Below are 13,016 nucleotides of genomic sequence, written 5' to 3'. Positions count from 1 at the left end.
AAGCCATTCAAAATTAATGCATCTTAGTATAATGCAAATATATTAAAGAAGCATATATGTGTACTATTGAGCATTAACGTGTGTTTCAGAGAGCAGGAGATCTGATGACTAGTTGCCTATAAGTATTGTAATGGTGCAAAAAGTCAAACTTCAGAGGCATGTTATCATTTATCCAACCTTTATTGGAATGTACATCCAAGTTTAGTTGCAGGAATCTGAGGGAACGGATGTAAGAACAAAACTGGACAAGAACATCTGAAACAACCACAACCAAATTCACTCTATCCGGATGGAGCAATTTAACTGGATAGTTTTTTTTTAAAGGCCAAAATGAAATAGAGTAACAAGGCTGTTTTTAAAATGTAAGGAGTAAAAAGTACAGATAATTGCGTGAAAATGTAAGGAGTAAAAGTAAAAAGTCGTCGGAAAAATAATTACTCCAGTGAAGTATAGATAACCAAAATTTCTACTTAAGTAAGGTAACAAAGTATTTGTACTTCGTTACTTGACACCTCTGCTTTCACGTAAGATTTAATGCTTGTCTTCTTGTCTACGCTCTGATAAAGTCCAGGAGGTGAAACAGTCCACCAGAACTATCAAGCAGCCGGCGCTCACTCACCTTGTGGATCCACCATGACCTGCCGGTGTGCTAGATGGCCCATTCGGCCTTTCTCCTTCTTGCCAAACAGCCGTCCGATGGAGGATTTGATGCCCTTCTTCTTGGGCTGCTTGTGGAGGGAGTCTTGGCTGCTGGCTACGCTACTCAGGGCACTGGCGTCCGCCTCCAGAGAGGCCGCGATCCTGCGGAGCCAAACATGCAAGACGTTACGAATGAGGCAGAAGGGTCCATGTACTTCACGGCCATCCGTTTTTTGTTTTGAAATGACAAAATAAAAATAGAGAAATAATCCAAAATAATCCGTTTCCCGTTTAAAAAAATTTAAAAACGGAAAACGGATCGTTATCCATTATCCATTATCCGATTTCATTGATGTGTTTGAAAATCGAAATTGGGAATTAAAATAGCGAGTGGAAAACTCTTTTCTCTATTTCCTATTCATTTCCAAGGATACTGAAAACAAGGATTGGACAAATGGGGGGATTGCACATGCGCAGTAATAAATGAAGAAAGTTGTTTCTGGTTCTTTTGTTGATGAGATTGAAAATTAACAGTTTTAGATTTTTTTAATGTTGAAACTGAAAATAAATCAAATATGAAACCTGGGAGTGAAACATGAGTTTAATCTGTAATCTGTCTTCACTCCGTCATGAAACTGCAGTGATGTTGTGACAGTCCGTTCAGCTGCAGCGTCCAAAAAAAGCAGCGTCCGATCAATAACATGTACTGAACTCTAACATCCCCCCCCCCCCCTCGTTGGAAACGAATAGGAAATAGAGAAAAGAGTTTTCCACTCGCTATTTTAATTCCCAATTTCGATTTTCAAACATTAATGAAATTGGATAACGAATAACGGATAATGGATAATGATCAGTTTTCTGTTTCCCGTTTTTTACTATCAAAACAAAAAATGGGAAACGGATTATTTTGGATTATTTCTCTATTTTTATTTAGTCATTTAAAAAAAAAAAACGGATGGCCGCGAAGTACACGGACCCAGAAGTTTGTCTGCTCTGCGTCTCGGATGCATTCGTTGATTCGTGGAAACCGAACCACTTAATCTCCATGCAAAGCGAGAACAGGCAGGTTTCAGACTTACCCCCGGGCATCGTTGTGCGACGAGGCTGGCAGTGTGTGTGTCATTCGCACGGTGCGCGGCGTGGGAGGGGGGGACGTCTCACACTTGATGGTGGCCTTGTCCTCTCGGCCGTCCTCCTCCACCGCTGCTATCTGAGGTGGGAGAGACAAGAGGGCAGACGTCAGATAGGGATCCAGCGGTTTGTATGACAGAAATGTGTAAACTGCGGCGGTGCCTACCTTTCTCCTGTGCTTCCTCAGATCACTGGGCTGCAGAGCGTGGAACAAAGTCAACAGTCAGTACACGTGCGTTAAAGCTCGGACAGAAACAGGACATTTGCATGAAACAATCGGATCACTAATGTGGATCTGATGCACCATTAGGGGCTCTTGTCCAAAAATCCAAGCGTTTATTCAGAGAGACAACTGAAAAAAAAAGTCATTTGATCAGTAAAATCAAAGCTTTTAAAACAAACGTCACAACCTTGGGGCGCCGTGGATCGTTGGGGCTTCGTGTGATTATTTCTAGACTCTCCTGATGTTCATATCTGGGCTGTTTAAGCCTCAGGTCAGTATGGAGGGATGTGATAGATTTTTGCGCCACAAAAAGAGTTCTATTTATCGAATGAATAAGAAAAGTAAATGTAGAAACATTGGTATTTACATGAACTACACTTTAAAAAAAATATATATAAATGACTTGTTTTTAATCTCTTCCTTCTCCTTTGTCTATTATTCTTGTTTAAGTGTTTAAATATTTCTTTATTAACATATGTCATGCATCGTAGTAAAGGTTTTTTATGCATCAATAGGTCAAAACAACAATGTTCGTGCAGCATTAATTCAAGAACCGAGGACAGCGTCATCAAAATTCATCTTAATTTAAGATCTTGATCGACCAATAGAACATTTAAAGGTCTCTTAGGGGAATATTCTAACAAAAAGTGATAACGTAAGAGTCATCCAAGACATTTTTAGGAAGTAGTAGGCAACAGAAATATTATAAAGAGGTTTTTAAAGGAATGCACTCTTGAATTTCACTTTTCTACCTTGTTTGTAAAGCATCTTTATTACTGCGGTTGTGAGCCGGCGCTACAATAATAGATGAGCGTAGTCCTTAAACGGTGGCTAGTCTTAGCTCGGCGGGTCCCCCCGCAGGCTGGGAGGTTAAGTTGCTTTCATCACAGAAACACGTGTTTACTCTCTCACTTGGTCTCTGTCGTTTTCTGATCCATCATCCCTCCAAGACTCCTCGTCACCGCTGCCATAGTGTTCACTATAAAGTCCGCTATAAAGTTTGCTGCAAGACGCTTGTAGTTATCAATACAAACACTTAAATCAGGGCTTGAAAACATATCGCTATTTTACGTGCTTTATATTTTCCTAGACGGTGGACAGGAGTTAGGGCTGGGCGACATATCGAGATTTTAATATATATCGATATATTTTCAAACGCGATATGGTACGAGACAATATCGTTTATATCGATTAAAAAAAAAAAAGAGAGAAAGATTTTTTTTTTATGATTTTGATATAGCTTATTTTGTGACAAATTGACTTGAATGTTTTATTTGAGATTTGCACAAATGTTTTGTTATTTGCACAACTGTCAACCTCAGTGGAAAAGTCTGCCTGTTACTGTCTACATTGTATTAATTGCACAGTGTATTTTAATTTAATTGTTATGCAGGAAAGGGATATTTATTTTATTTTATTCAAGAAGCATTTTTATTCTATATATGCAGGCAGTTTATTTTTATTTCATTTGTTTTATACATTTTGATATTGTGCAGACCTCTGTTAATAAATGTACCTGTGTGACATTTGGCACGAGGCTTTGTATTAAAACTGACTGTTTTTTTAAGGGTTTGCCTCAGAAAAAAATGAAGCTAACAGAGATGCTATAATGCTTTGTCACAGAAAAAATATCGATATATATCGAGTATCGCCATTCAGCTAGAAAATATTGAGATATGACTTTTGGTCCATATCGCCCAGCCCTAGCGAGAGTAGAAACATTTCCAGAGGGAGGCATCACTGACGCTCTGATCCCGCTGTTTCCCTGTGGCAGAACATCTCGCCGTCACATCTGCATCACTTACGTTCAAGTGTCGGACGGGGGATACGAGCGCCACTCTAATCTAATCATCCACAGAGATCATCCCTGTACCATCCTCTCCGCAGCATCTCATTAACTTTTGATAACAATTCTCCTCTCTCTTTATCTCATTTCTGCTCGACTTATGACAATTTCCAGCCTCTTAAATTCCCTACTCCAGACGCTTTTCCTCTTCGCAGCCATCCGAGCGATTGAGGTGTTACGTAAATCACTTTTTTGGGGACTTAATGGGGGATTCTGCTTTTTAGAAAATGCAACAATTCTGTTTAATCTATTTCATCCTTTTGCCCACAGGAGCGCTGTGGATGTAGCTGACATCCTATTGGGATTTGGGATTCAGGTTTGTACCGTATTAACTGCTGTTTTTTTAGGGTCTTTTTGTGTGATTATACACATATTACCAGCGAAATTATTTCAATTTCAAGTAGTCTCTCGGTTGAAACTGGACTAAACTGTAGAGCTGGGTATCGATTCAAATGTCAAGAATCGATTTGATTCCGATTCTTAAGATTCATAATCGATTATCACCATTTGATCCGATCCGATTCGATATTGATTTGGGTTAGTGTTGCCTGGATTATATGACTGTAAAATAACTATTGAAATAATAATTTCACAATAATTATTGTGAAATAACTAAGAAATAAATAACTCAAATAGGCATTTCAATATCCATTTAAAGTGCAAAAAACAAGGAAATTGCAACAGCTCATACAGTAAACAAATTATTTTAGCTTGTCTGATTTATTCTGTCACCAGACACACAGCTTGCCATGAAGCACCTGGCATTTTTCAGGTATTTCATGACAAACCGTGTCCGATAACAAAGAAACCAAACTCGCTATAGTAAATATAGATAATATGAACTTCATTGAACTAATGTAACATTTAGAAATTTAAGCTGAAATTTCCAGCATTTTCTCTAAAGAAAAGTTAATTTAGTTCAGGAGTTTTCAAAACTACTGGGACTACTGGGATTAAAGTTCACCAGGCAAAAATGTAATGATGGAAAAAAAAAAAAAAAACTGTTTTGAATAAAAAAAAAAAAAAAAAAAAAAAAAAAAAATCGATCTTTAGACATACAAATCGATTTTTAGGAATTAATATGAGAATCGATTTAGAATCAGAAAATCGATTTTTTTCAACACAGGCCTACTAAACTGCACAACCTATCTGGAGGGGAAAGTTTTGTGATGCTCTTGCAGTCTGAGAAAAGGTCACCGTGTGGAGATAAGGGTGATTATTTCAGCTCTCTCAGATAATCGTGTCCTGACGCTGTGATGGAGGAACAGCGGCGTACCAGTGTCATGACCCCCATGCGCTCCATGTCCCGGGCGGGGCTTCGCGGGTCCAGCTTGGGCGTGGAGTGTCCGCTGGGAGGAGACGAGGAGGCCAGGGACGAGGCGGTGGCCGAGGCAGTGATGGAGGCGCCGTGGTGCATTCGGGCCAGGTTGAGGCCCTCCAGGCTGACGCTGGCCACTCGGTTCTCGATCTCCTCCGCCCGCAGCTCCGTGGACTCCTTCTCTTCCTGAATGAGCCTGAGAGGGGGAGGAGGGAGGAGGAGATGAGTTTCTGTTGCCGTTTCTGCATCATTTCTGAATAACTTAACCTTATCTTCACAGGTCTTTATAGGTGGATTTCCAGAGATTTGCTCAAGCAAATCCCCCAACTACCTAAAGTATGAGGCAAACTAATTAAAGACTAAGAGTAAGGTCATCCCTTTTAACTATATCCAGGATCTAATTTCCTAATTAGCTGAGAGCTGAGCTCCTTGGATTCATGTGCCAGATTTGAATGAACTCTTTGTGAAAGGAGGGAGAAAAAAAGATGCAGCATCGTTTCTACCGGTGGCAATGTAAATTAGCAAAGTGCACAATGCATATCGACAGCCCTTGAAATAAAATGAAGCTCTGCCCGGGGTTATGAATACTTATGAGTGCTGGATAATTACAGCATTAAGAAGCCAGAGGCGGCTCGCGCTTCTTGAAACGCTCGCCGCGTACAACAAGTTGGGGGTCACGGAGAGAAAGAAGCGACTTACAGGCGGTGAATACGCCTACGAGCTTCACAGGTTTTCCAGTTTTTGGTTTCTGTTTACTCTCAGGGAAGTATGCGTGGAGGGAGGGTGGGGTTTAGTTGTGCGTTTTGTGCTGCATCTCTGGTATACGTACTGTGGCCTTCGTGAACTCAACATAATTGCTGTTTTTGTGCTGTTTTTTCCTAAAAATATAGATTGTGGGTAAGATTTTCATTCAGGAGCCAAAAATAGAGTAAAACAAGGGATTGTTCAGAAGAGCTGACGTCAATGACTTGGAATACACTGGAAACAGACCATCCCAAGGTCAAGCGGTCAGCAAGCTGGAAAAGAGGGGGCGCTGGTTCTATAACACCAACAGTTGCAGGTCAATTTCAAGTCAAATGCATGAAGAATACAACAGAGAAGCTAATTGATATTTCTGGTACCGGATCTCCTTGTTGATGGCGTCCAGCTGCTCCTGTAGCATCATGGCCAGGGTTTGTGCGTCGGAGTGGCCGCTGGGGGACAGCAAATCCATGGAGCTGAACAACGTTTCCCTGTCGTCGTCGTCGATGTCCGACATCTCCGTGTCACTCTCAAAGTGGTGGCCTCCCAGGACCCCGAGCTGCTGTGAGCGCCACTCGTGCTCCCCCAGTGATTTGGCCTGCAAACAGAGACGCATTTTATGTTGTACATTTTGAAAAATTCCACATTCTCCTCCTGTCCCTTTAGAGCAGGGGTCGGCAACCCAAAATGTTGAAAGAGTCATATTGGACAAAAACACAAAAAACAAATATGTCTGGAGCCGCAAAAAATAAAAAGCCTTGTATGTATAAGCCTTAGAATGAAGGCAAATGGCGAAAGGTAAAATGTCGAGAAAAATGTCGAAATGCCGAGAAAAAAGTTGAAATGTCGAGAAAAAAGTCAAAATTTCTAGAAAAAAGTCGAAATGTTGAGAAAAAAGTCGAAATGTTGAGAAAAAAGTCGATAGGTCAAGGAAATAATCAGAATTTCGTGAAAAAAGTCGAAATGTTGAGAAAAAAGTCAAAATTTCAAGAAAAAAGTCAAAATGTCGAGATTAAAAAGGAAAGGATGAAGGAAGAAAAAAAGAGAAAAAAGGAAAAAAGAAAAACAAAGAAAAAAAAATAGAAGTAAAAAAAGAAAAAAGAAAAAAAGAAGAAAAAAAGAGAAAATAGGAAAAAAAAGAGGAAAAAAACGAAAAAAAGAAGAAAAAAGAAAGAAAGAAGGAAAAAAGGGAAAAAAGAAAAAAAAGAAGAAAAAAAAGGAAAAAAAAAGGTCAAACATTTTTGAAAAATCTCCAGGGAGCCACTAGGGCGGCGCTAAAGAGCCACATGCGGCTCTAGAGCCGCGGGTTGCCGACCCCTGCTATAGAGTCATAGTTTTGCCACGTAACGGACGTTTAGACACATTTCTTGTGTTGTTGGAAGCATGTCTGTTTCAATGTTGAGAATACCTACATTTCCCGTATTATGCAATTCTGATCCCAAGTACACAATCAAAGCTGTTTTACTTTGACTGTGCCACAAAACCTCTGGGTTTAGTGACTCTGCAGGCTAAATCTTCTATTCCTCACTGCTCCCTGCTCACTCCGCTGTTGTTGGTTACCCTCTGAAACCAGTGAAACACGTCACGTTTTACCCCATGGCGACAGATACAATTAGAGAGTTTCTTTTTTAACTGAATTTCCTTTAAAGGGTGGCAGAACTGACCTAACGTGGGAAAAAAAATATTGGCTCAATCGGTGCTTAGAGTTTAGAGGACCCATCTGCAGATGCAATAAAAAAAGAAAGTCATTTAAAAAAAATAAAATCTCAGGAAGCCCCTGGTATAACTGCTCTTTCAAAACTTGTATTTATTGCTTCATTTATTTTAAACCTCTTAAGATGGCGGCCAGGTGGCCTGAAACCAGGTAATCAACAGTTAAACCCTGTGAAAGTTAGGAAAAGAATAATACGCATGCTTTAAAATCTCTATTAAACATGAGATGAAAACACACTGAATACAGGGATCCTTGAGGGAAACAAGATTCAAGCAGTCTCATTAAACACGAAGTAGAATTTGGCCAAGCAAGCAGATTTGAATCAACAATAAAGTTTTAAAAAGCTTCAATTTGCCAATCTAAAGCAAGTGGAAACTGACAAAGATGAGCAACATATTGAATTATCAGTTGGCAAGCTCATATAAACATGTTAACACAGACGCATGACAATAACGACAGGTTGAAGAACAGATCAACCAGGCTCTACGTGACGTACTGTACTTATTCATCTGCAGGTCTTGCTGCAAAACCAAACACGGCAGTGTACTGGTTAAATGTATCCTTCTTGTGCTAATGAACTGTGCTGACACACAGAAGCATGTTCTTCAAAAGCCAGTAATAGTTAAATATTGATAACATTTTCAACTGTGTAATTGTTATGCTGAGTGAAGACGTGCAAAGCGGTTCACTAGAACAAAGCCCTGGTTTGTTCCATTAAGAGCTGGAGCTTCAAAGTAAAAGTTGGCAGGTGTTAAAAATGCATTGGCCCCACCATCTAATCTAAAGGATAAAAATAAATCAGCCAATAATGAAATGATTACATAATTTATAACAGTTTTAGTCATTTCTTTGGACATTCTGGATTGACGGGATCTTGATTGCACTGCGAAAAAGATTGAGAAGGCGTGCAAACGTATATGAGTTCAGATAACTGGCTGCAGAACCTGCTGTTTCTCTCTAAGAAGCATTCATAACCTGAATCTGAGCCATGGATACCCTGGATAATTAGTAGAGGAGCAGCATGTGTCCTTTTACAAGAGGGTGATCAACACCAGGTGGGCTGCTGTGTTCTGTACCATCTGCAGGGATTGCACTGCACACACGGGCAAACCTGCTAGAAGAGCATTTCAGCAGGCGAAGCGAGTAATAAACATGGTCTGTAGCAAGAGCTGGGTGGAGGCAGACTTTTCTTATGTCATAAAATAAAGAGCAACATGAGAGAGACAGCTGCAATTCGGTGGGAAAATAAGAATAAGTAATACATTATGCAGCAAAGAGAAAATGTTTGTGTGCCATCAGTCTTAGAGATCAATGTGAAGGAGGTTTTCCTTCATGTATGTGGATATGTCAGACAGACAAGCAGAGAATGCTGAGATTATCTATCAAGAATGCTCAGTACATTTACTGTATGTGTGACCAAACTCAAAGAGGTGGTGTACACTGCAAAGAGAAGGAGTCCCAGCATTGAGCCTTGGGGTATCCCCGTGGAGGGGCGAGATCTTTGACCTTGCCATGACACAACATGGAACATGGAACATGGAACAATCCAAACCAAAAATGTGCCCGTCCTAAAATCAACTCATATATAAACCAGCAGTCTCCCAACCGCATTTATCACCTGTTTCAGTAGTAACCGAACCTTATAACTAGGGATGGGCGGTATGGACTAAAAAATGTATCACGATAATTTCTGGCATTTATCCCGATAACAATAAAAATTACGATAAAAAAAATACCAATTCAACTCCACCTTTTTAACTATAAATCTATCACCACAGTCTTTGGAGCCCCTAAAACACTGCTCTAAAAGAATACTAAATGCTACTAAACTACACCAATTAAATTGAATTAATAAAAACCAATTAAATGAGTCCACCTGTACTGCAAATCTGTAATGACCCTTCCTTCCTTCCTTCCTTCCTTCCTTCCTTCCTTCCTTCCTTCCTTCCTTCCTTCCTTCCTTCCTTCCTTCCTTCCTTCCTTCCTTCCTTCCTTCCTTCCTTCCTTCCTTCCTTCCTTCCTTCCTTCCTTCCTTCCTTCCTTCCTTCCTTCCTTCACGTACGTTGTGCGTAGATTTAACGCAGAACCATAAATCAGTTTTACACAAAAACATCATCAACGGGAATTTATAGTTTTTACCGCGAGATGACAAATTCTTATCGTGAGGAATTTTTTTGACGGTTTATCGTGAACGGTAAAATATCGCCCATTCTTACTTATGACCATCAAAAATAGCCTCAAATAAAGTTCAGTGCTTTCATTCCTCCTTGTGCCAACTACCATTTATTCAGTTGAGCCAAATTAAGTCCAATTACAAATTCATTTATTAGGCAGTTTATTCAATTTAAAATGTTTTTTTTCTGTTAAATTTGCAGGTGACCCTGTCGGTTCTTGACTTGCTTGGTTAAATGTCCCTCTCTGGCTGGATAACAGATCAAGCTGATGCTTTGCTGCGCTGAACATTTAATTCCAGTGAGCTGTAACTGGCAACATAAACAACATAAAAGTAATTCCCACTGACAGCTATGTCTGCGTCGGCAGCACCTTTTCTTCCACCCTGCTGTGCTGCGGAAATGGCATGGAGGTGGAATGGTTTGGCTGCGTAGCCGTACCACCTTGGGGTGCAGTAACAGACGTATAAAGGGGGGATGAGAGCTGGCTGAATTGGCATTGCGGAAAAGTGTATGGGGGCCACGAGGATTGCTGTAGATGAAATGAGCCCATCTACGGAAACTGACAGCGGTTTTGGGCTTGCTGTAAGATCGCCTAGCCCAATGTCAAGTCAGCTAAAGACAGAGAGAAAAGAAAAAAACACCAGCTCAGAGAGGAAAAGACTATCTTTCTTCGGCTGTACTAATGACTTTGTCAATCAAAGTTGGTATCTATTCAGCGCAGAGGAAATTACCACGGCGAGTGGACAGCAGAGTAAGGGAAAGGGATCATCTTAAGACTGCAAAACATTGTAATGCATCAGAAAAATTACACATTGGGAAGGACATATTGTGCGTTTGTGGGATCACTGTGAAAGCACAGCCGGGGAGTGGAGGCAGAATGAAGAAGCGCTCTCCCAGTCCGTCTTTATATCGCAATTTCTGTGTGCAAGTATAGGTTGTTAAGCTAAAACGGGTCAACTAGTCGGATGATGACACTGAAAAATGTTTTGCCATTTTTAATATGTGAAAGGTTGCAAATGAATCAAGACTATATCTTTCACTCACTGCAACGTGCAATTATGTAAATATCCATCTGTAAATATCCGTCTGTTATCTTTTTTATATACTAGTATTTCTTATTATTTATCTTTCTTCTTATTATTATTATTTTATACCAGTTTACTGTTCATAGTGTATTATTATTATTACTGTGTTATTATTTTTCTATTGATGCCTCTTGTTTTTGCACTATCCCCTTTGCTGCTGTAAACTGCAAATGTCCCCTCTGTGGGACTATTAAAGGTTTATCTTATCTTATCTTACTTCAGGCACAGGTTCCTCACCTTGGTTTCACGCAGGCCCATCCGACCTCTCCGCGGCCGGCGGATGACTTTGGCTGAGCGGTAGTGGTCCGACTGGGTCTCCGCCAGAGACCCCAGAGAGAACCGCAGCTCGGCTGAAGTGTCCAGATGAGACCTGAAAGGCAAACAAGCACTCGTGAGTAAGAGGAGTCCATTTTAAGCAGTTTGTTTTTGTTTTATAAAGAAAGAAAAAAGCCAAAAAAAAAGACCTGCAGAAAGTAAACCAATCGAATCTTGGGTTGGGAGAGTTCAGGCGTACCTAATAGTCATGTTTATGTGGTGTGAAGAGTACAGAGCACATTATGCACGCTTTTGTGCCTGCAAATTGTGTGTGGATGAGATTAAGACTGCTGCTGTTAACACATTTGCATTGCAATATTAGAGCTTCGTGCAACCTTAAACAGCAGCCAGAAAATACCTGAGAAGAGATACGGAGAGACAAAAGATACCCGTTTGAAAAAAAACAGAGCAGCAGAACAAACCAGAGAAGGATTAAATAACAGCAAGGCTCCCGTGGAGAGTATTTCTGTTTCCCTCGTTCCCACACAGACACACATCAAATGGATCACAGCTGACTTTTATCTTTTTTTTTTTAAAAACATGTTACAACAGCCTGCACAGTCTGTCCTCTAGTAACAAGATTATTGAACGACATAAAGTTCCTGCACAGAAAACTCTTTCAGAGTCGCTTCCCCTTAACAGACTTTTGCTTCCGCTACGTTTGGACAGCGAGCCGCTCAGACGTCATCCAGCTGCTTCACCGCCCGTGTTTTTCTCCAACTGTACACTTTACCCAAATGAAATTTATTTTTTTCCTGTCTTCTCATTTCTGAGAAATACCAGACTGGTGAGGTTGACCATCGGGACATTCTTCATCTTTATGCTCCCAATAAAAGGCTGTGAAATCTGTAATAAAAGTTTTCTCTGCACTCTAAATTGTGTTTAATGTTTTGTATAATGTCTGAATAAGAGCTGACTACACACCCTTTCATTAAAGAAAGAAATGTACTGATATAACTTGAAACGGACAAAAGTAATAATACATAACAATTTACTGAGGATTAATACTATTGACTAATTAAAATCAGATATATTGCATTGCATGTATTGCAAAATCAAATTTATTGCATTAAGTGTGGGACTGTAATTAGAGGGCTGCTTGTTTATTCATTTATTTGAACGTTTCAATATTCAAACTGCAGAGGTGGGTAGTAACGAGTTACATTTACTCCGTTACATTTACTCGAGTACATTTTGGGAAGTTTTGTACTTTTACGAGTAGTTTTGAATCACTATACCTTTTACTTTTACTTGAGTAGGTTTGTGAAGAAGAAACTGTTACTCTTACTCCGCTACATTAGGCTACATTGAGAATTTTTCATTGGGAAAAATGTTTGTTTTTGCACGTTTTGTCACATTTACACAGACTCAAACACACACAGAGTTTCTATGAGTTCATGGGCTTGTTCTAGTTCTGCCTGGTTAAAAAAGAAAAGTACAAAGGCTTGACATTTTGTGCTACTTGTGCTTAATTTATTTTTTTATTCTGTTATTTTATTTATTTTATTATTTATTAAAGTACTTGAATTTACTTTAAGCTTATTTTAATTTAAGCTATTTTTATTCATTTTAATTTATTGTATTATTTTATTGATTTAATTTGCCTGATTATTTTGTACTTTTGTCTGTTTGAATGGTTGTGTTAAAAAAATAAATCAGATGTTACTCAGTACTTGAGTAGTTTTTTCACCAAGTACTTTTTTACTTTTACTCAAGTAATTATTTGGATGACTACTTTTTACTTGTACTTGAGTCATATTATTCTGAAGTAACAGTACTTTTACTTTAGTACAATTTTTGGCTACTCTACCCACCTCTGTCAAACTGTAA

At 39.5% G+C, this 13,016-nt stretch overlaps 1 protein-coding gene across 7 annotated transcripts in view; it reads right to left on the bottom strand.

Moving 5' to 3' along the window:
* ppfia2 (PTPRF interacting protein alpha 2) overlaps positions 1-13,016 on the bottom strand; it is a 212,045-nt gene that overhangs the window by 20,875 nt on the left and 178,154 nt on the right. For all 7 annotated transcript variants that reach the window (XM_061714572.1, XM_061714573.1, XM_061714574.1 and 4 more), the window contains 6 exons: positions 11,109-11,241; positions 6,279-6,496; positions 5,116-5,353; positions 1,937-1,966; positions 1,719-1,849; positions 620-801 (listed from right to left, as the gene is read on the bottom strand). In XM_061714572.1, coding sequence (XP_061570556.1) covers positions 620-801; positions 1,719-1,849; positions 1,937-1,966; positions 5,116-5,353; positions 6,279-6,496; positions 11,109-11,241 — 932 coding nt within the window. The remainder of the gene's footprint in view (positions 1-619; positions 802-1,718; positions 1,850-1,936; positions 1,967-5,115; positions 5,354-6,278; positions 6,497-11,108; positions 11,242-13,016) is intronic.

Source organism: Cololabis saira, chromosome 23 (assembly GCF_033807715.1).
Source record: "Cololabis saira isolate AMF1-May2022 chromosome 23, fColSai1.1, whole genome shotgun sequence".
Lineage (NCBI taxonomy): Eukaryota > Metazoa > Chordata > Actinopteri > Beloniformes > Belonidae > Cololabis > Cololabis saira.
The sequence above is the reverse complement of the archived record's forward strand: the minus strand, read 5'-3'. Positions and strand labels throughout refer to the sequence as shown.